General features: G+C 35.7%; 1 protein-coding gene across 1 annotated transcript in view; it reads right to left on the bottom strand.

Annotated features, from left to right (window-relative positions):
* LOC131667616 (protein unc-79 homolog) overlaps positions 1-22,935 on the bottom strand; it is a gene marked incomplete at its 3' end in the record, with an annotated part of 3,688,809 nt that overhangs the window by 2,272,615 nt on the left and 1,393,259 nt on the right. Inside the window, exon 16 of the mRNA XM_058941149.1 lies at positions 10,735-10,864. Within this exon, the coding sequence (XP_058797132.1) occupies positions 10,735-10,864 (130 nt within the window). The remainder of the gene's footprint in view (positions 1-10,734; positions 10,865-22,935) is intronic.

Genomic DNA, 22,935 nt, shown 5'->3' with positions numbered 1-22,935 from the left:
AAATTATCCAACAGTTTAAAAAAGGGTACATGTTTCGACAAGTTGTGTCCATTCATCAGCAACAACCTCATTCGCGTAGGCGGTCGCCTCAAGAATTCTAAGCTTCCTTACGGGCAACAACACCCGATACTCTTACCTCAAAAACATCCTGTGACAGAAATGATCATTAGTCATCATCATGAAGGCAACTTGCACTCCGGGATTCATTCTTATCGTTCCACTCTTCATTCCACTCTTTATTCAATTCGACCTAAGTTTTTCATTTTGAATGGAAAATCGCAAATAAGGCAGGTGATTCAACGATGCGTTAAATGCATTCGCCAAAGACCGAAGATTGGCCACGCAAAAATGGCAGATTTACCTGCTCCACGAGTCTGCGAATCGTTTATTTTCAGTCACACAGGTGTCGATTTTTTTGGGCCGTTCAACATTAAAGAGAAGGCTCATAGGAATAGATCGTTCATTAAAACCTACGGTTGTGTTTTTATATGCTTGGCCTCCAAGGTCATCCATGTCGAATTGGCTATCGATCTGTCAACAGAAGGTTTCTTTGCTGCTTTTCGTAGATTTATTGCTCGGAAGGGTGTACCCTCGCATGTTTATTCCGATAACGGAACCAATTTTGTCGGGGCAAACAATGAATTGACTAAAATTTATAAAGTCTTTGACACAGAGGCATTTTGCACGGAAATCAACGATTACGCAATTTCAAAAAGAATTGAATGGCATTTTAATCCACCTATTTCACTGCACTTCAGAGGTCTGTGGGAAGCGACTGTAAAGAGCTTTAAACATCATTTAAGGCGCATACTTGATAAGCAGCTCACATATGAGCAATTTAACACTTTTCTTATCGAAATTGAAGCGATACTGAATTTGCGGCCATTATACGCTCTTTCGGCCGATCCCAACGACCCTCTGGTTTTAACCTCCGCTCAAATATTGATAGGTCGCCCTTTGAACATGTTGCCTGAACAATCGTGGCTTCTGTGACGCGATGCTCCCGGATGGAGCTCAGAGAGAGGCTGAGGCTATATGCGGAGTGCTATTGTTCCAAGTTACTTTGTACTGCTTCGCAATCTGCTTCATTGGTTATCAAATATCTGTATTCCGCAGCGTGGGTCGGGAGTATGTTCCGTCGTCACACGTTAATTTGTTAGCTTGTAAGTATGTATTTTAGAGAGTGATTAGGGCGCCTCGTGGTGACAGCACATTCCGGACGCGGCTAATTGCTTGCTCGCCACACGGTTACCAGTCAGTGTCTACTAAGACTGTTCCGGCTTCCAGTCATGAGCACATGCTTAGTATCGCGTTCTTAAAATTACGTTTCATTTTTTTTAGCTTTCGCACCCCAAGTTTTAAGTAATGACGCAAGACAACGTATTGCGCACCCTTATTCGATTATTATCAATTAATTCAAGAAAACCAAAGGTGAATTATTAGTGACAATCAAGATATTGCACCACGTGGTGCAACACACTCACTCGCCGTCCGGCGTTTTGAGAAGCCCTTTGTTCACGGCATTCATTGCTACTAATTTCTCAAAGTTTTTAATCAGGTGTTTTAGGTATGCCTTTGTCCCAATAAAAACTTGTGTGTCTGAGATTTCTCTCAACCACAATCATTCATTTTATTAGTGTGCAGTGCTGTATGTGTGTGTGTATGCGTGCAAGCGACATCATTCTGTTCTTTGTTACATTTCTTTGTCGAATTTACAACTTTGTATTCAGTCGTCGTGTTGCGTGTTAGTGTCAGTTCAGTGTAATTTTCTAATCAATAAACTCATGGGTTTTTTATGCCAGTCAAGGCTTTTTCCCATTACTTAAGTGTAATTAATTTAACACCTTCCATCAATACGAATAATTAGCATTTACATTCAAAAAAAAGAAAAATAAGGGTATCATGCCACCTGAGGCATGACGGCTCAATAGTTCAAGATAAAACACAAGCAGAATTAAATCAAGCCTAAAGCCGAAAAACCCAAGCTAAAAAGCAAAATAACAATACCATTTATACTAAACTAAAGCAAAAATATAAACTAAAATTTGAAACGAAGTCATTAAATTTTAATATTTTTTAGTTGCAACGGTTAGGTGTACTATTTCTAATTGCTGTTTAATAAGATATAATTAGAAAGAGAGAAAGAGACTAATAGAGAATTTGATGTATTATTATTTTACATATAATAATATATAAATCTATTTATCCGTTGTAACGGGGGGGTAAACCTGCAAAATGAGAAATTTATATAAGAGCAAACTCCCACGATGCAGAGCAAACCGCCGCTCCGTTAACACGTATGTTAATACGTGTATTCGCCTTAACGTCAGCTGATTTAACTTGGTTGTCTTCGATCAAGCGGAGTTGAACTCACCTTAAGTCACGTGCCCTGTGACACACGATGAGTTTTAAGTGTAATCGACTTTGCTCCTAATCCACTTAATCCCCTAGCTATGATCGGATTAAAACTTAAGCCTATTTCAATTGTTTAATCTATTAGGAAAAATTATATGACGAAATCGGCGAATAATTTTAATAGATTTTATTAATAAAAATCTCTACAGTCTTTATCGGGCCGAAAGACTGACGCACGCGAACAGGATTTACAATTAAATAATTTTCGGTGAGAAAGAGAGAGAGAGAGAAGATACGAAAATTGGCGCCATCTAACGCTCGGCGCGAATACAAAATTATCAACGCTAACGCGGCTGAGCAAAATAATAAATATATTTTGACACGCGATAATAAAGGGAGGTGCACCTACCCTGCGGTGCAATTACGGTGATCAGCCGTAATTGTTGATGTCAGCAAAATATCAACTGCCTCCGGTCCTAGGTTATCAGCTGTGCTGCCTCGTACCACCTATCAGCTGCAAATCTGCTGCTATCAAAACGCTGCAATCTGTAGGTCTCGTTGTTGCACTCACGCGCGTAATTATTATGGACCAGTAACTATTAGTCGGCGAGAAAAAACAGTGCAAATAACTTCGGCGATATCTACTTGTCACAACAGCTGAGACGTAACTGCTAATTTGAAAGATCGCGCGCCCCCTCTCTCTCTCAATACTTAGAACTAACGCGCGAAAATCAGAATCGCGAACGGTTCGATTAATTGAATCGACTACCGTTGCACCGTGCACTTAAATTTGATGTATTTCATTAATAATTGTCTCAAGCGTACAGAGACTTAAAAATTTGAAATATTAAAGGAATTTTGAATTTGAACAATTATCCTGTTAAAAACGTAAAATTTTTTTCACTTACCATTAATATTTTACCAGGTAATACCATTATGGGTCGACGTAAACTTACGATCACAGAACTAGAGATTACTTGGAAAAATAGACGAGTCAAAGAAAGAGAAAATCAACGTAGAAGGCGACAAATTGCTCGACAAGGAATTACTGATTATTATCGTATTTTAGAAGATAGTATAATTGACAAAGATTATTTAGGATTAATGCATATTTTATGCAAACATTGCCAAGCCAATCATTTCAAAGATGAGAAAATTTCAAATAAAGGATTATCATTCAATGACTGCTGTGGTCATGGAACAGTAACATTGGATCCATTTCCAGCTTTTCCACGTGAACTTTTGATTTTATTTAATGGAGAACACAATAAATCATCAATTTTTTTCAATCACATACGTAATTATAATATTTCTTTATCATTTGCTTCATTTAATGCTAATTTAGTTTATTTTCAATCTCGTCGATCAGCTCCATACTGTATTAAAATTCAAGGAGAAATCTATTATCAAATAAATACAGTTTTATATCATAGCGATGGTGAAAATCCTTCATATGGACAACTTTTTATAATTGATTAATACGAAGCGGTAGATTATCGATTGCAAAAAAATTCCCTTATAGATTATGAATTAATGTCAATTTTAGATAACATTATTCGTAATGAGAATAGTTATGCCAAATCTTATAAAATGATGAAAGATGAAATTAGGATACAACAGCTAATAACAGATATGAGAAATGATTCTTCCTCTTCGGAACTTCAATTATTATTTTCATTGAAACCTGGCCAAGACAGTCGTAAATATAATTTTCAACGAGTCAATGAAGTTGCTACAATATTTTTAACAACTGCTGATGGAAAAATACCTAAATCATACATTACCATAAGAAATAAGAATACAAAAAACTTAGAAATAGTTCTTTGGATCCTAACGTAGAGCCATGGATTTACCCTTTATTTTACCTATATGGTACACGTGGTTGGCATACAAATATGTATCGTGGAAATTCTAATCGTAAAATTATACGTTTAGATTATAGTAAATATAAAATAGCTATTAGAGAAAATGAGTTCAATCCTATTATATGAGGACGAAGATTATTCCAACAATGGGTTGTAGATAGTTATGTAAAAATTGAAAAAGATAGAATTCAATATTACAAAAATCATCAAAAAGAATTACGAGCTGATACGTACAAAGGATTACATGATCACATAAGTAATAGTGCAAATGATATTAATGGTCACGTAGGCAAGACTATAATTCTTCCTTCATCGTTTACTGGCTCACCTCGGTATATGCAACAATGTTATCAAGATGCTATGGCTATTGTTAATGAAACAGGAAAACCAGATATTTTTCTAACAATGACTTGCAACCCAAATTGGCCAGAAATATCAGAAAATTTGTTACCAGATCAACAAACTGCTGACAGACCAGATTTAGTAGCCAGAATTTTCGATTTGAAAAAAGATCGTTTACTTGATATCGTTGTAAAGAAAGGTTTTTTTGGAAAAGTTTCATCTTATGTATATGTTATTGAGTTCCAGAAAAGAGGATTACCGCACATGCATTTATTGATTACTTTAGAACAAGGATACAAAATGACTACAGCTGACATAGTTGAATCAGCTGACATAGTTCATATCAGCTGAAATACCAATAAATCTAAGTGATCCACGTTTATTCGACATCGTCATGAGAAATATGATACATGGATCTTGTGGTGACTGGTGCATAAAGGAGGGAAAATGTTCAAAAAAATTTCCAAAAGACTTTCAAGAAAATACTACTTTCGATGAAAATGGTTACCCTTATTATCGTAGAACAAATACGAGCATTGTTCACGAATGTCTTAATGGGTATAAAGTAGATAACAGATAGGTAGTTCCATATTGTGCCAAATTGTTATTAATCTTTGATTGTCATATCAACGTTGAAATTGTTTCAAGTAGAAAAGCTGTTAAATATCTGTATAAATATATTTATAAAGGGCACGATGCTGCTACCGTTGTAATTGGACAAGCGGAAAATGGCACCACTATTAAGCACGATGAATTCGCAATTTCATTGAAACGCTTTATGTTAGTCCTGTAGAGGCATGTTACCGAATTTTAAGTAAAACATTGCAAGATAAAAGTCATACCGTTATAAGATTATCAGTACATCTACCTAATGAACAAGCAATAATAATTACGGTGGACGAAAATGAAGCTTCATTATTAGCTACTTTAAATAATTCAAGTAGTATGTTACTTGATTATTTTAAGTTGAATTTAACTAACTTAACAGCGAAGCAATACCATTATTCTGAAATCCCGAAATACTTTACCTATAAAAAACCAAAGTTTATGGTCAAGTTGTTTCTTCGTGGACAACACGAAAAAACCATTTCAAATGCTAGGTCGAATGTTTTTAATAAGTCCAACGCAAATTGAACTTTTTCATTTAAGATTATTATTACTTCATGTAAAAGGTGCAACAAGTTTCAATGAATGGAAAACAATAGATAATGTATTACATCCTTCTTTCATAGCAGCCTGTCTAACGTTAGGAATTATTGAAGATGACGATGAATGTAATAAAGATATGACAGAAGCTGTGAATTGGATGATGCCTAAACATCTCAGGCATTTATTTGTTCTTATACTGATTCACTGCCAACCTATTTATCCTGAAAAATTATGGAAAAAATTTAAAGACTATGTCTGAGGATTTTTCACGAAACAATGAATTGGATATCAGTTATCAACTGGCTTATTCTGAAATAAATGATATTTTGATTAAGGAAGGAAAAAATTTGACTGATTTTCCAATAATGGATCAAAATGTCGTGATTAACGTAGTTGGTATTAATAAGATTGGCGAAAGAAATCGTAGATTACAAATTAGTAATGAACAATGTACAAAATTAAATGCTAAACAAAAAGTAATTATTCATAATATTATTGAAGCGTCATGTTTAGATAATTATACTGGAACTTGCTTTTACATAGATGGTCAAGGAGAATCTGGGAAAACTTTTGTTTACACTACCATTTACAATCTTTTAATGTCAGATAATATCACATGCTCTACAATGGCATATACTGGTATTGCTGCAACATTGCTGCCTCATGGAAAAACGGTACATAAAACTTGGTTTACCAGTTCCTCTGTTTCATGATTTATCTTCTAATATTAAAATACAATCTAATGAAAGTATGTTTTTAAAAAATACTAAAGTATTTATTTGGGATGAAGCTCCGATGGCTCCAAGATACGTTTTGGAAATAGTTAACAGAACATTACAAAATTTGATGAACAACGATTTACCATTTAGTGGAAAAATAATGATTTTAGGTGGTGATTTTAGACAATTACTTCCTATTAAGATTCATGGAACGTGTAATGAAATCTTAAATTTGTCTATCAAAAATTCACAATTATGGTCATTATTTTCAATATTTCTTTTTAAAACGAACATGAGAGTTATGCCACATGAAATTGAATTTGCTAAGTATTTATTGAATGTTAGTAATGGAACTATAAATGGTACAGATAATGATATACAGCTTCCACACCACTGTATACTACCTTCTAATGAATGCATTGTTCAAAACATTTTTGGAAAGTTAATTAAAGATAAAACATTTGATAAAAAATTTGATGATTAGTCATTGTGCTCTTTTGTCAGCTAGGAATGTTGATGTAGATGATATGAATAATAAAATTATCGATTTATTAGATAAAACTACTGAAAATATATACACTGATATAGACAGTACAGAGAACTGTGAAAATGGTGAAATGGGAGAAGTTCTTTTACCAGAATATCTTAACCCATTAAACCCACCGAACTTTTCTCCTCACAAATTGCATTTAAGAAAATTTTTTATAACCATGTTAATCAGAAATATTAATCTCAGTGAAGGATTATGTAATGAAACAAGATTACAAGTAATTGATTTTTCTAATCATTTACTGAATTGTAAAATATTAACTGGAGACAAACGCAATAACATAGTATTTATTAATCGAATTACATTGTATTGTAAAAATCAATATCCGTTCACTTTCAAAAGACGGCAATTTCCAATTCAATTAGCTTTTGCTATAACTATCAATAAATCTCAAGGACAAACTCTTGCAAAAATTGGTATCGATCTTCGAAGAGATGTTTTTAATCATGGTCAGCTTTATGTTGCGATGTCTAGAGTGCGATCATGGGATTCATTGAAAAGTTATTTAGGGAATCAGAGACAAATTTCGAATGTTAAAAAATATGTTTATGCAGAATTGTATCAATGAAATTATTTTTAACAATTTACAAATTCTAATTATTGTGTTATTAACAGATAAACGATAATGATTTAGATATAACATATTTTATATTGCAAGTCATTAACATTGGGCGCGCAAAGCGCGCTATGGTGTTCTAGTTTCTATAAAACTGTGCGCACGGCGATCAGTCAAAAGCTCAATCTCAACTGCCAATTCCTTTCCTTCACCATCACAGGGTGCGCGCAGAGTTCTGTCAGCGTCTGTCTCTTTCTCCTCTTATCTCTTCTCTCTTCTGTCTCTGTCTCTTTCTCCTCTTCTCTCTTCTGTCTCTGTCTCTTTCTCCTCTTCTCTCTTCTGTCTCTGTCTTTTTCTCCTCTTCTCTCTTCTCTCTTCTGTCTCTCTCTTCCTGTATCTCCTTGTTCGCCGCCCGACGCTTGTATTCGGGCTCTCCCTTCAGCCCGCCGTCGCTGCCGACGCACCTCAAGTCAGAAAAACTAAATCAATGAGAGTGTGCTCAACCGGCGCCTACTCTTAGCTTGGCAAGGTGCGCGGGTATTAGCGAGAGCTCGACGGAGAGCAACAGCCGGGCCGTGATTATCCGTTACAAATTATATATCATAAAAAAAAAATATGTATATATATATATATACTTCATCTATTGTGAAAGGAATTCTTACTCAATAACGCGGGAGACTTCAAGAGTACGAACAAATATAAATAATAAATGATTAGCGACATCACAATACGTTAACTCTCAATGACTTCATCGTCACGCAAGCGTAGCTCTGCCGCAAGGTTTTGCTCTTCCTCGCTTCGATGTCGTAAGGTCATCTTAAGTATTCAAGTTATTGTCGATGATAACGCTCGTTTTCTCGATCAGCTTCCATCCTCTTAAGTTGTCGTTCGTAAGTATCTAGTTATGTTCTAGCCTCATTAAGTTGCAAGAGTATTTCATGAAAAAGCGTAGATTGAGGTTTATTGACCGTCGGAGAAGCATCGGGTATCGTTGGTGAAACGCCGGCTACCATCAGCGAGTCCTCAACCACCACACGTGCATCAACCGCCAAGTGCCCAAAATGTTTCAAACATGCACACATAATAGTAATACATAATAATACAAATTATAAGAAAAAGAAACGAAAGCGTATTTATTAGTATAAACACAGAACGTGTTTCTTAGTCGAAGCGCAAAACACAACAGAAAAACAAACAGAACAAAATCAATAACCAAAAAATCGTCTAGCAATGCTTCTTTTATTTTATCATGTTCCAAAATACATAGGTCGATTGATAACAATATGTATAACCCGAGTATAACTTTCTAATAACAAGATAAATAAGTTGGTTTGTACAGTAGCTCGAGAAGGGAGCTGCTCTAATCTGAAAGCTGTATCTACGTTGATAATTAAACTGTACTTACGCAGCAATGACCAGGGTTAGAAATGCAACGATGCACTTGTAATTGATCAGAAAAAATTTCAACGCGAAGTGTGAATATCTAATTCGTTAAATACAAGAGTAAAATTTTTGTATATCTCAATTTCTTCACTAAAAGGATTCTACATCTACTGCTGGTAATCAGCTTTTTACTTGTGTCGCGGATTGGGAGACTTTGATATCTAATTCTCTTTGTAATAAAGATAAATGTGAAGACGGAATAAAATAACTTTTGGTTGGATACAAATTGGTTGTATACCAACCCTCCTTGCATGGTTTTCTCGCTTTGCATGTCTCTCGCAATCACGTTCAAGAGAGCTGCTTTCTCCATGGAAAACAGGATGTAATTTTATAGTTGTTGCAGGTCTTCTTGAGGATAGATACCGCTGGTCGCTAATGACTCTAGTTTAGTTTGCTTCTATGTTATTTTGGTAGTTGGTTTCAAAGTCAAGACTATGTTGACTGTTTTTCTCGGTGCTCATGTAAGGTTTATCCATTGGTTTCCCAATTTGTAATACTAGGGAATTATTGTGCTACAGTTTATTTCTGTTCCCACTTTCAATTGTTTTCATTTTCTCGTTCTCATTGTTCGAGAAATTTGTATTTCGCAAAATAGAAATGACGTTGAATATTTAACCCACTATCTTGGCTTTGATTTATTGCTGACGTTCTCAATAAAAAGCTTACGTATCAGAACGTAACTAATTAATTAGACGCATCAAGTCCGCTAAACTTGCTTAAGCAGTGATACTTAAAAAAGAATAATTGTGAGGCTAAATACAAAGTTTTTGTTGGTTGAAAGTAACGCATCGCGTGTTCGACTCCTCCGTTTCTTCTCCAGTAATTTTACACGTTGTATAATGTAGTATTTTTACCTTCAGTTTCCGTTTACCATCTGTTTTTGTATATGGCTCAGTTTGTAGGGAAACTATTTTATCTTACGATCTGGCCGAAAGCTTACTTGAAGTTTCGACGTGATCAGGCTTGCGATTGATAATTGGACTGAGAATATCTCGTGTCTTCTTCCATAACATTAAATGCCGCGTCGCCACTGCATCTCGATGTTTGTCTTGGTAAGAAAGGTATCGTACTACCAATGTAATAAGCCTTTTGTGATATAACATACTGATTCTAGTCGTACGTTTCAGGTATGTACAACCCGTGAGAATAATTTAGAATAATTTAGATTTTTTCGTAATAAAATCAATTTCAACTTATCTAGGTGGTATTTTTGCGCCGCTATGTTAGGCGAGTATATTGATAAGTAGCTAGATTTAAAATAATAGAAAACGCAATATTTATCATGGCATAGTCAACGTATACTGTTTATTTTATATTTAGTATCAATAAGAATATAATAGAATAGTATGGTATTCGATAGTTATAGGCTGATAAGATACGCAAGCATTATTTGCTTTAGTTCACAAGCGTACGCGAGTGTAGTAAATAAAAAAGGGTGGTACTTGTGTAGTAAAACCGAACAAAAGAAAAATTAACTCATAAATAATTTAAAAAGATTAAGAATAAAAACATTTTTTTGAAAAAAGGAAAATAATAAACTAATAATAATACTAAAAATTACGCGTTCCCTATTTTCTATTACGGTTGCTCTTTGATATAGATGTGCTCTTATTTCCAAACATTTTTTATTTTTACCCAAGTAAAAGTTATCGTGCTAAGTATGAGCAAAATCCGTAACCATAAGGCTTTACTTTTCCTTGTTAGTTATCAAAGTATAAAATTGAATTTAATATTAATAAGTAAATAGTTTCTTACCGATATCTCCTTCTATAACTGTGGCTGGCCGAGCTACAGCTGGTATTATCCTCTCCGTTGGTATAATTGCTGCTAAATCTAACTGCTCCGAAACAGTTTCAACAGTAGCAGTCATTATTTGCTCGAAGAACTGAAAAGGAATGTAAAATATCTGTATACACGCAGAAACATACACACACACGTACACGCACACATGCACACACGCACAGACGCACACTAATAGAGCTCCACCTACTCGCTTCGCTTATCAATCTCTTAATCAGGGATAAAAAAAAATATATATATACGAGGTGTGATCAAAAAGTAAGGTGAATTTTTATTTTTCTCAAAAAATATTTATTTATTCATCAATTTTTATTTTATCTCCTTCAAAGTAATCCCCCTCGGATATAATGCACTTATGCCAACGCTTTTTCCAATCCTCAAAGCATTTCAAAAAATCATTTTTTGTGATCTTGTTTAGTTCATCCTTCGATGCCGTCTTTATCTCCTCAATCGTGGCAAAACGCCGTCCTTTCATGGGCCTCTTCAGTTTTGGGAACAAGAAGAAGTCACAGGGGGCCAGATCTGGGGAATACGGTGCCTGTGGCATCGTTACTATGTTGGTTTTAGCCAAAAATTCGCGCACAAGCAACGATGAGTGAGCAGGGCCGTTATCATGGTGCAAAAGCCAATTTTTATTTTTCCACAAATTCGGACGTTTCTGGCGGATTGCTTCGCGCAAATTGCGCATAACTTGCAGGTAATATTCCTTATTTACTGTTCTACCATGTGGCAAGAACTCATGATGCACCACGCCCCTGCAGTCAAAGAAAACTGTAAGCAAAACCTTTACATTTGATCGGACTTGGCGTGCTTTTTTTGGTCTTGGTGATCCAGAATGCCTCCACTGGGACGATTGAGTCTTAGTCTCGACGTCATAACCGTATACCCATGTTTCGTCACCTGTTATAACCCTGTTGAGTAAATCTGGATCATCGTTGAAGTCATTCAGTAGCTCTTGGGCGATGCTCATGCGACGTTTCTTTTGGTCGAAATTGAGCAATTTCGGAACAAACTTCGCTGACACACGTCTCATGTCTAAAACACTTGTCAAAATTGATTGGCACGAACCAAATGAGATGCCAATATCATCAGCAATTTCTCTAATGGTAATTCGACGATTTCCCAACACTATTTTCTTCACTTCTTCAACATTCTCATCAATAGTTGATGTGCTGGGGCGTCCAGAACGAGGTTCGTCGTCGGTGTCTTCTCGGCCTTCTTAAGAAGAACAAGTGGTATAAACTCTTCGGAAGAGTTTATACCACTTGTAAACATTTTTTTGGCTTAAAGTAGACTCACCGTATGCCACTTTCAGCATTTCAAGTGTTTTGGAACATTTGATTCCATTTTTCACACAAAATTTAATGCAAACTCTTTGATCCATGTTTTTAGACAGCAGCAAATCGTGGAGCACGCAAAACACTTCTAACCTTGATGCCTCTCACAAACAAACCAAACATACTACAAAGCTGAAATTTGGAACGTATGTTCTAGACGAGTATACCGACATAACCAAATAAAAAAGTCGAAGATCGAACGGACGTAGCCCGCTAAATTTCAAAAAGTAACGAGAATTTTTAAATTTCGCGGGTTTGGAGAGTCCGCTTGTATAAAATTTTTTTTTATTATGTTGGTACACATGCCCCTGAAGTACGATAAAATTTTCAGCAATATTCATTGCTTACTTTATAAGTGGCAGCCGCTAACGCTAGACGTGTTTTTCGAGCTCGGTGATTTTCGTTTGTGAAAAAAAATGGATCAAAGAATTTGTATTAAATTTTGCGTAAAAAATGAAATAAAGTGTAGTAAAGTATGTCAAATGTTAACAAAGGCATATAGTGAGTCTGCTATGAGTAAAGCAAGGATTTATGAGTGGTATAAGCGTTTCCAAGATGGCCACGAAAACGTTGAAGATGACGAACGACCCGGACGCCCAAGCACATCAACAACTGATGAAAACGTGAAAAAAGTGAAAGAAATGGTTATGAACGATCGCCGAATCACAATCAGAGAAGTCGCTAATGATGTTGGCATATCAGTTGGCTCATGCCATCAAATTTTTTCGAATGTTTTGGGTATGAAACGTGTGGCAGCAAAATTCGTTCCAAAATTGTTGAATTTCGAACAAAAACAGCGGCGAATGGAAGTTGCTCAGGAGTCGCTAAATGAAGTCAATAACGATGCAGAACTACTAAAACGTGTTATAACAGGTGAAGAAACATGGGTTTACGGATATGATGTCGAAACTAAGGCTCAATCGTCCCAGTGGAGGCATTCTGGATCGCCAAGACCGAAAAAGGTTCGACAAGTGCGGTCGAATGTGAAGGTTATGCTCACTGTGTTCTTCGATTTTAATGGCATAGTGCATTATGAATTCTTGCCACAAGGTCAAACAATCAATAAGCAGTAATACCTACAAGTTCAACGTCGTTTGCGTGAAGCAATCCGAAAAAAACGCCCGGATTTGTGGCAAAACAATTCATGGCTTTTGCACCACGATAATGCGCCTGCTCACACTTCATTGCTTGTTCGTGAATTTTTGGCCAAAAACGAAACTGTAACGATGCCTCAGCCTCCATATTCGCCAGATATGGCTCCATGTGACTTTTTTCTATTTCCAAAAATAAAGAGAACATTAAAAGGCCGTCGTTTTACAAGCATAGATGACATTAAAAGCGAATCGCTGAAAGAGCTAAAAGCTAATACAAAGATCGAGTTTCAAAAGTGTTTCGAGGATTGGAAAAAGCGTTGGCATAAGTGTATTGTATCCGAAGGGGACTACTTTGAAGGCGACAACATTAATGTAGATGAATAAATAAATATTTTTTTCATAAAACGAAAATTCTCGTTATTTTTTTAACACACCTCGTATATATATATATATATATATACACTGCCGCTCACATAAATTTGGCCACCCCATCAAAAATCTGTCAAAGTTTGAAGTTTTGTACCTCTATAAGGAATCAACCGATCTAAAAAATTCAAAGTACGTTTTGAAGCTTGTACCAAGCCCTTCAATATATGATGAAAATATTTAAAAAAATAATGTTTAATTACTTTTTTATAAACAAATGAAAAAAAAAAATTTTCAATTTTTTTCGTCCATTTTCAAATTGGCATAACTTTGTTAAAAATAATCGGATTAAAAAAAACAAAATGGAGATTAAAGCTATGGTACTCCTCTTTAAAATGCGCTATGCAGAATTTCGGTTTATTTATTTTTTAGGGAATTTTTTAATTTTACGTAAAAAAAATCACATTTTTTTCAACAGCTCATAACTCAAAAACTATGAGTCAAACTAAAATAATAATAAGAGCAAAAATTATGCGTTTTTACTCAACGAATACGAATTCAACATAAAATATTCAAATTTAAAAAAAAATTTTTTTTTTTACCAGGAAATTTTTTACCAGGAATTTTTATTTACAATTATTTATTAAACTTTTAGTGAAATATTACATAATGAGTTATATGACTTATATACGTAGTATTGATTAAAATAAATAATGGATATTTTTTACAATCGGTATACAATCTACTTTATAATGGTATATCGTACCTTGTAACGGTTGTGATTTATCTGAATAATAAATCGATACTCGTGAACAAAATAAGTCACCGTCACTCCCACGTTGCGAAGCTAACCGTCGCTTCGTTGAAGGAAGACTTACCTCCCGGCTGTGGTGTCGACTGCTTCGTCGAATGCGTGCTTGACGCACTGCTTGCGCGGGGGAGCCGGTGGGTTTGGATGGCTAGGCAGAGGAGACACGTGTGCTTCTGCCCACGTCAGTGAACAAGGCGGCCGATTAATTGCGGACACCCTTTATTCATTCAGCAGTTTGTTTACATCCCGTAGAGAAAGAGGCCGAGGGCTTTACTGGGTGACGCGCCGCTGCGTCGCGCAATGACAATACGCGAGGTCTTACCGCAAGAGAGAAAGAGAGAGATAAACGGATCGATTCTCGCACGCTTAACAAAATGCAATGTTTCCCAGATAATTGTACGCCGGTGAGATTACTCACTCCTTCTCGATGTAGTCCTGCGCAAAACCTAGCTATCAACTCTTCGGTTGCCGGGCTCGTGCGCTGGCTTTCGTCGCCCAGGAGGTGCTTCCTTCTCTCACTTTGAATTTCTTCAACACTCGTTGAACCTTTTGTGATTTGGGCGACGGCACTCACTCTTGACGCACTTAACTCGATGCACCTGTTGGATCCAGCTTCCAATTCTCGTATCTTTGCACTCCTTAGCTCTCCTCCTAGGACTTTCTTTTCTTTTAATTCTCAGTTTTCTTTCTTTCTCTATTCTAATCCTCTCGGCAAGCCGGTTCACACGTGAATGTCTCTCGCACCTCCTCCCACCCCTCACGGTCCTCCCTCTGTTCTCTCCGCTCGCGCACGGTTTTCTGCGCAGCTGGCCCGCGCACGACATGCGCTGGCCCTCTATTAAGCTGATTTTTCCCTTAACGAGCCGGCTCGTTACAACCTATGATAATAGTAGTTCGTATACAATGAATGCACGTATATACATATGTATACGAACTACTATTATCATAGGTACGATACCATTATAAAGTAGATTGTATACCGATTGTAAAAAATATCCATTATTCATTTTAATCAATACTACGTTGCAACGGTAGTCGATTTAATTAATCGAACCGTTCGCGATTCTGCTTCTCGCGCGTTAGTTCGAACTATTGAGAGAGAGAAGGGGCGCACGATCATTTGAATAAGCAGTTACGCCTCAGCTGTGAACGTGAATTTACCGCCGATTTGTATTGCACTTTGTTTTCTCCGAATAATTAGTTTTTTGGGACAATCTCGTGCGTGAGTGCAACGGTATTTTCAACATAACCAGTAGCAGTAGAGAAGCAGCAGCTTTGTAGTTAATTTAAGGCAGATCGAGACAGCGCAGCTGATAATTAAGGGGCAGCGGCAGTTGAGATATTTTACAACAACAAATACGGCTGATCACCGTAATTGCACCGCATGGTAGGTGCACCTTTCGTCATATTAAGCGATACAAAATATATTTGATATTTTGTTTATTTGTGATAGCGTTATTTTTTGTAATCGCGCCGTGCGTTAGTTCGCGGTAGAATTCAAATCTACTCTCTCTCTCTCTTTCTCACCGAATATTACTAATTGTAAAATCCTGTTCGCGTTCGTTAGTCTTTCGGCCCTATAAAGGCTGTAGTGATTTTTATTAATTAAAGTCTGTTAAATTTATTCGCCGTTTTCGTTATTTAATTTTCCTAGTAGCTTAAGTAATTGAAAAAGGCTTAGGTTTTAATCCAATTACATCTAGGAGATTAAGAAGATTAGGAGTAAAGTCGCTCACACTTAAAACTCAACGAGTGTCATAAGACACGTGACTTAAGGTGAGTTCAACTCCGTTCGATAGAAGACAACTAGGATAAATCATCTCACGTTAAGGCGAATACACGTACTATTATACGTGTTTAATGGAGCGGCGGTTTGCTCTGCATCGTGGGAGTTTGTTCTTAAATAAATTTCCCATTTTCAGATTTATCTCCACCGTTACAACGTATACAAGTCGTATAACTCATTATATAATATTTCACCAAAAGTTTAATAAATAATTGTAAATAAAAATCTTTTTTTCCTGGTAAAAAAAAAAATTTTTTTTTAAATTTGAATATTTTACGTTGAATTCATATTCGTTGAGTAAAAACGCATAATTTTTGCTCTTATAATTATTTTAGTTTGACTCATAGTTTTTGAGTTATGAGCTGTTGAAAAAAATGTGATTTTTTTTACGTAAAATTAAAAAATTCCCTACAAAATAAATAAACCAAAATTCTACATAGCGCATTTTAAAGAGGAGTACCATAGCTTTAACCTCCATTTTATTTTTTTTAATCCGATTATTTTTAACAAAGTTATGCCAATTTGAAAATGGACGAAAAAAATTGAAAATTTTTTTTTTTCATTTGTTTATAAAAAAGTAATTAAACATTATTTTTTTAAATATTTTCATCATATATTGAAGGGCTTGGTACAAGCTTCAAAACGTACTTTGAATTTTTTAGATCGGTTGATTTGTATGTATGTATAGGTACATTAGATTCAATTTTTGACTGTATATTTTTATATTTAATAGCTAAAAAATGTTTGCTTATGAATGATAATCGAAGGGAAGGATAGTGAAAATTAGAGTGCCGGACTGATAAAGGGTGACGCTTTAGGGGGAATGGAGGAAAGGGGATGGCGGAGAACAGTGATTAACTATTTTATATATTATTTATTAATATGCGTGTAAAATAATAAATTGTTTGAAGCTGAGGATAAGCATTGGAAAATGGTTAAGTGACGAGCTCGGCGAACTTAAAACGCGAATCTCGTGAAGAAGTGATAGACATGGAGAGGGGCGAGAGAATACATACATGTAGAAAGTTGAGTAGAGGCAAAACGATTGAGGCGACTGACAAGGACACGTACGATTTTTTTTTTGGCGCAGAGGAGCAAGGAAAGTAGCCCTGAATTGGCGACTGAACGATAGAAACGATAACGTCCTGTTACTTTTGGAAGCCACATCGTATTAGGAGGAACTCCTTAGTCGTCTAGGACGGATCAAAGCGAGTTTGCAGGAAGTCGGCGTTCGACACTTTTATTATAAGTACTGGTCCGTAGTCTGGCTTTCTCTCTCTCTCTCTCTCTCTCTCTCTCTCTCTCTCTCCTCTGGTTTCTATTTTTTATATACGCTATACGGAATTTAATGTTCATCATCCAAAGTATAACAATTTCGCTGTTAGTGATTCAATACGCTATACTTTATTGTGTCTTAGCTAATCGTAACAGCGTTGTCTCTTTCGAGCTACCACATGCCCGTGAGTTATTGTTATCATTCGCTGTCGCTAACGTCGTTAAGGTCACATGCTTGCATTGCGACTGTTCTGCATAACCAACATCTCATACCGTTCTTGTATACGCCTTGTTGACCTATCTAAATACTTGTTTTAGTTAATCAATGAGGTCAGCGTTTGATTATTGAGGTATGTAGACATGCGAACACTGTGTTCTACCCGAAAAGCTAGAGAATTAACTAATTAGTGAAGTGACAGTTAAATTCAAAATTTAATATACTTAAAAAAAAAGAAATGATATAATATATAATAAAAATATATAATAATATATAATATAATTAAAAAAAACAATGGTTGAATGGCTACTTAGTCAGGAGATGACAAGACGACACTCGTAATAAGAACAACGAAAATTGGAAAACCGTAAGCAACAAAAAACAAAGAAACAGCTTAAAAAACTCAATTCGAAACACAAAATTACAAGCACAATTATCAGATTACTGACTAACTAATACAAGCAACAAATACTAAATACTTCAAGAAAAGAAAGAAAATAAAGAAAAGCATAGTGATAAAGAAAACAACAAAGCAAATAAGTTGAAAAGCAAAACCCCTTCGATCTTAATTTGCAATATAGAGAATATAACCGTTAGAAAATCCACTGTACATAACAGCCAAAGAAAATTACACCTTAAAAGTGATAGGACTAAACAAAATAAAAATTCATCCGACAACTTTGATAAAATATTTACGAATTATTATTGCATTGAAAGAAAAAAATTACGCAATTTTATACTTACCAGCGTAAAGAAGAAAAAGGTTTCAAAGTTATATTAAGAAGCACTCACCCGTCAGTTGATATAGCTGAATTAAAAACAGCCATAAAAGAATATGTATATAAAGTAATAAATATTCATAATATAAGGCATTGCATCACTAAACTACCGTGGTCGCTTTTCATAATTGAAATTGAACATGATTATGAAAGCCAGAAAATTTATAATGTAATCCGACTATTTAACACGGTAATCAAATTCGAACCACCGAACGTTAAAAGAGAAATTTTTTAAAGTCAAAATTGCCAAAAATACAGGCATACGAAAAACTATTGTTAAAAATTACAAAAGTGCTGTATGTGTGAAATATGCTGAACAACACCCAAAGTACAAACTACGAAATATCCAATTGAAAAAAAAATAAAAGATATAACGTGAAAATTGTAAAGGAAATCACACCGCAAACTACAAAGGATGTGTAAGCAATTACAGAAAAAACTATTTTCTAAACCACGAGAAAAAATATTAAATGAAAACAGTATTTAATTTCATGAAAATACAAATTTAAATCAAAACAGTTAAATCAGGCACCGTTAATTAAGTTAGACTAAACATAACATATGCAGGTAATACCAAAACAAAATTATCAGAGTCAGATAGAAATATCAAAACATACAGTTTTTCAATCAGAGCTAAATAGACATACTAATAAAGTAATCACAAATAATAAACTCGAATATATGATGGAGCAGCTAATGCAAAGAATGGATACACTTTATAAGTAAAAACTATCTTAATATACCAAACTACATTATACATAAAATCAATCACCTCAGAAAAAGATAGAAAAACAATTTTTTTTCATTTTTTTTATTTTTCAACATAATCTCCTTTTAGCTCAATGCACTTTTCCAGGCATTCTTCAAGTTTTTTTAAGCTATCAGAAAAAATAACTTTGGAAATTCCTCAAAATAGCCATTTGTTTGGCTTATGACCTCCTCTTTCGAAATGAATCATTGTCCAACAAGCCACTTTTTTAGGTTTGGGAATAAAAAAGAGTCACTAGGAGCTAAATCTGGTACATACGGTGGATGATCTAATAATTCGAACTTCAATTCTTTAATTTTAGCCATTGAAACTAAGCAAATGTGCACTCATACATTATCTTGATGTAACAGAATTTTTTTTGTTCATATAAGGACGTTTTTTCTTTATTTTCTCGCTTAACCGGTCCGAGAGCGATGCATAAAACTCTCCTGTGATTGTTTATCCTTTTTCTGAATAGTCGACGAAGATAATTCCACGTGTATCCCAAAAAATAGTGGCCATAACCTTGTCGGCCGATTTCACTGTCTTCGTCTTCTTTGGAGCTGATTGACCTTTCACAATCTACTATATTGGTGTATCCATGTTTCATCCGCACTTATGAATAGACGCAGAAAGTCGTCCGGATTACTGTGGATGTACGCCAAGAATGCCTCAGTGGCCACTGCTCGACTGCGTCTGTTCTAGACTGAGAGCAAACGCGGCACCTATCTTGTCAAAATTTTTCTCATGTCCAATTCCTCATGAAAAATCAAAATGACTGTACCTTTTGAAACCCTTATGGTCTCAATTGTTTCTCGCAATTTTATTTTTCGGTCACTCAACATCATGACGTGGATTTTATTATTTATTTCCAGAGTGCTCACGTCTACAGGACGGCCTGAACCATGTTCATCTACAGTCGATGTACGGCCATGTTTAAATTTTTTTATCCAATTCTAAGCCGTTGCAAACACAGGGGCAGATACACCATGAACTAGATTATCCTAAAAAGGACTATTAGGAAAGAAGCTTACGATGTGGAAAAATGCCGATAAATTCGCTGTCCAATGATCCTGAAAATGATTGTTGAAGAATGCAGATCGAAATAAGCAGAGAAAGACTAGCTCACTAATTATTCTGAAAAAGACTGTTGGGTAATAAGCCTACAATAAAAAAAAACGTCAATGAATTCTCTCTCTAACTATCTTTGAGAATTTTAAGTGAATATTATGAGTCGAACAAAAAAATTAAAATAATCTGATTCTAATAAAATTTGTGAATCAACCTATACACAGCAATTTTAGCATACGGGAATTGCTGAGGTCGCTGATTACGAACCCAAGATCGCGTTCGTGAAATTCAAAATGGCAGATCATTTATAGCGGAATATGTTATACACCATTTTTTTTACGATGTCCGAAAATCCCTCCGTGTACCAAATTTGGTGTAAATTGATTGATTTTTCAAATATTCGTCAGTCAACTTGGATTCCCCTTATTAAATTTAGAAAAGCTGAACTTGAAGTCGTAATAAACGACCTCTAAAATTTCTGTGTACAAAATTTGTTATAAATTAATTGATTTTCAAAAAATTTAATCACCAAATTGGTGTTTTGACCACCATGTTAGGTCCACCATTTTGAATCATTCACCAAAAAGCATTCAAGAAGCGTCTTTCAGCTAAAAAATGACTCAATTAGTTACAAATTATTATTTCTACAAGCGTTTTTTAATGTACATTTGATTTTCTGTCAACTTCTTGAAACCACATTGGGTCTATTACATTGAATTTTTGAAAAGTACCACTCAGCATTTGAAAGCTTCTTACTAGGCGAACATTTTGAGCCCTTATACGTCTCGATAAGTCTATTTAATTTTTGTCCGTGTCGGGGATCCATTTGAAGCGAAACATACTACCATGTATGTGTGTATGCATGTGTGTAATAGATGTAGATATGCATGGGTAACTCTTAAACATTTCATTCAGTTCAGAGACACTGGATGACGAATTTTTTCAAATTTATACGACACTGGCGTGTCGAAACAGCTACTCCTCGCGCCGCGGGCTCAACTACGCGATTCCGTCTGAGTGAGCTAATCAGTGCGCGCGGTCACTCGCTAAGGCGCGACTATATCTGTCTCTCTCTCTCCGCGCCTTGTTGTCACGTATGAAAGTGTCCCTGCGTATTCGCGTCTCTCTTTCACCTCACTTACCAGAACAGGAGTGTAACTACATATGTAAATAAACAATAAATAAATATAAATACAATAAATTCGCGAATACATAGGATAGGTTCGGAGAAATAAGTTACATTTTTTTATCGCTACTAGGGAGAGAGAGACATAACAAGTCAGCAATTTTACTCGTTATAATATTTATAAACTGTTTATTTAAAGAAAGTTTAAGATATTTACACACTAAACGCATCTTGCGTTACGCTCTAGGCAACGACTCGTATCAAAAGTGTACGAATCAGGTTCCTACTATTGGAGCAGCGTATATATCGCTTATACTACACTCTAAGAGAGAATACATACAGAACCTGAACTTTATACAGTTAGTTGTGACATATTACAAGTATACGTATGGACTTCAGATGCAGATTCCATACGTATACAGTGCAATTCATATATTTCAACATGCCTCCTTGAATTTTACTGTATATTCTCTTTTTACTTTTATTTAACATTTAGCAGTCGTTTAAATTTGTCAAAGGCTATAGCGGGATAAGGATGTCAAAATTGTCCCTGCCTGGATTTTTATTTGGAGTCAGTAGGTAAACAAGGAAGGCATTAGCTCAGGAGGGTATCAGCTCACTGAGCTGACTTCCTTGAGCCCGTGCATCTTCAGCTCAGCACTATCAACACACCTTTCCTCCTCTTACGTGCTTCGACACTGTTGACTAATCCGACCCTCTTACTGAGTTGACCGTGCATTCTATGTTCGGCACTGTCAAGTTATCTCCCCCACCCCTTTCCACTTTACTGAGCTGATATCCGTGCGTTCTATGTTCGGCACTGTCGATTCACCTTCCTCCTTCCTCACACTTTCAGTTCATTGTGGCCCCTTCCTCTACTAAGCTAATATGCTCTCAAAGTCGATGCTCGTGCGTTCGCATGTTTTCCGTTCATCGTGTGTGTATGCGTGTGTCTCATCTATCGAAGATGGTTTAATAAAAAAAAAGGGCGAATACCTGTGTGTCGATCTTTTTTTCCTTTTCAAACCTGATCCCAGATAAGGTTTGAGATAAAGTCCATAGCCTTTTTTATAAGGATTGAGATACAAGCCTTTTCCCAGAGTAATGGCCTGAATCGATTTGTTGTGTCTCTTGTCCTCTTCCGATTGCTGTTTTGCAGACTTTGCATTGTTCACAGCTTTTACGATTCCCGCGGCACCACCAGCTAAAGCACCAATTGCACTCAAGCCTGCAAAGAGTGATATGAGGAAGAGCAAAGCTCCACCCATCTTAGTTGATATTGGCAGAACCCGTGGAACTTTGATGTTTGCTTTTCCACCAGCTTTTTTAACGGTTGTACGAGCTTTTTCAAAGCAGAACCGATGACTTTGCGCGCACATTTACCCTTGGACCATTTGAATGTAGCTACTTTGATCACGCTTTTCAAATTAACTAACTTTTTAGTTTTCTTGCGTCCTTTTGGCTTGGTCCTTTTTTTTTTCCTCTTAAGACTCATACTAAACTTTGATTTCAATTTCATGGCGTTAGATACAGCGTAAGCAGCTGC

Source organism: Phymastichus coffea, unplaced genomic scaffold (assembly GCF_024137745.1).
Source record: "Phymastichus coffea isolate CEN01 unplaced genomic scaffold, Cenicafe_Pcof_1.1 PCOF00005, whole genome shotgun sequence".
In the NCBI taxonomy this organism is placed as follows: Eukaryota; Metazoa; Arthropoda; class Insecta; order Hymenoptera; family Eulophidae; genus Phymastichus; species Phymastichus coffea.
This window is presented reverse-complemented; position numbering and strand designations above follow the sequence as displayed.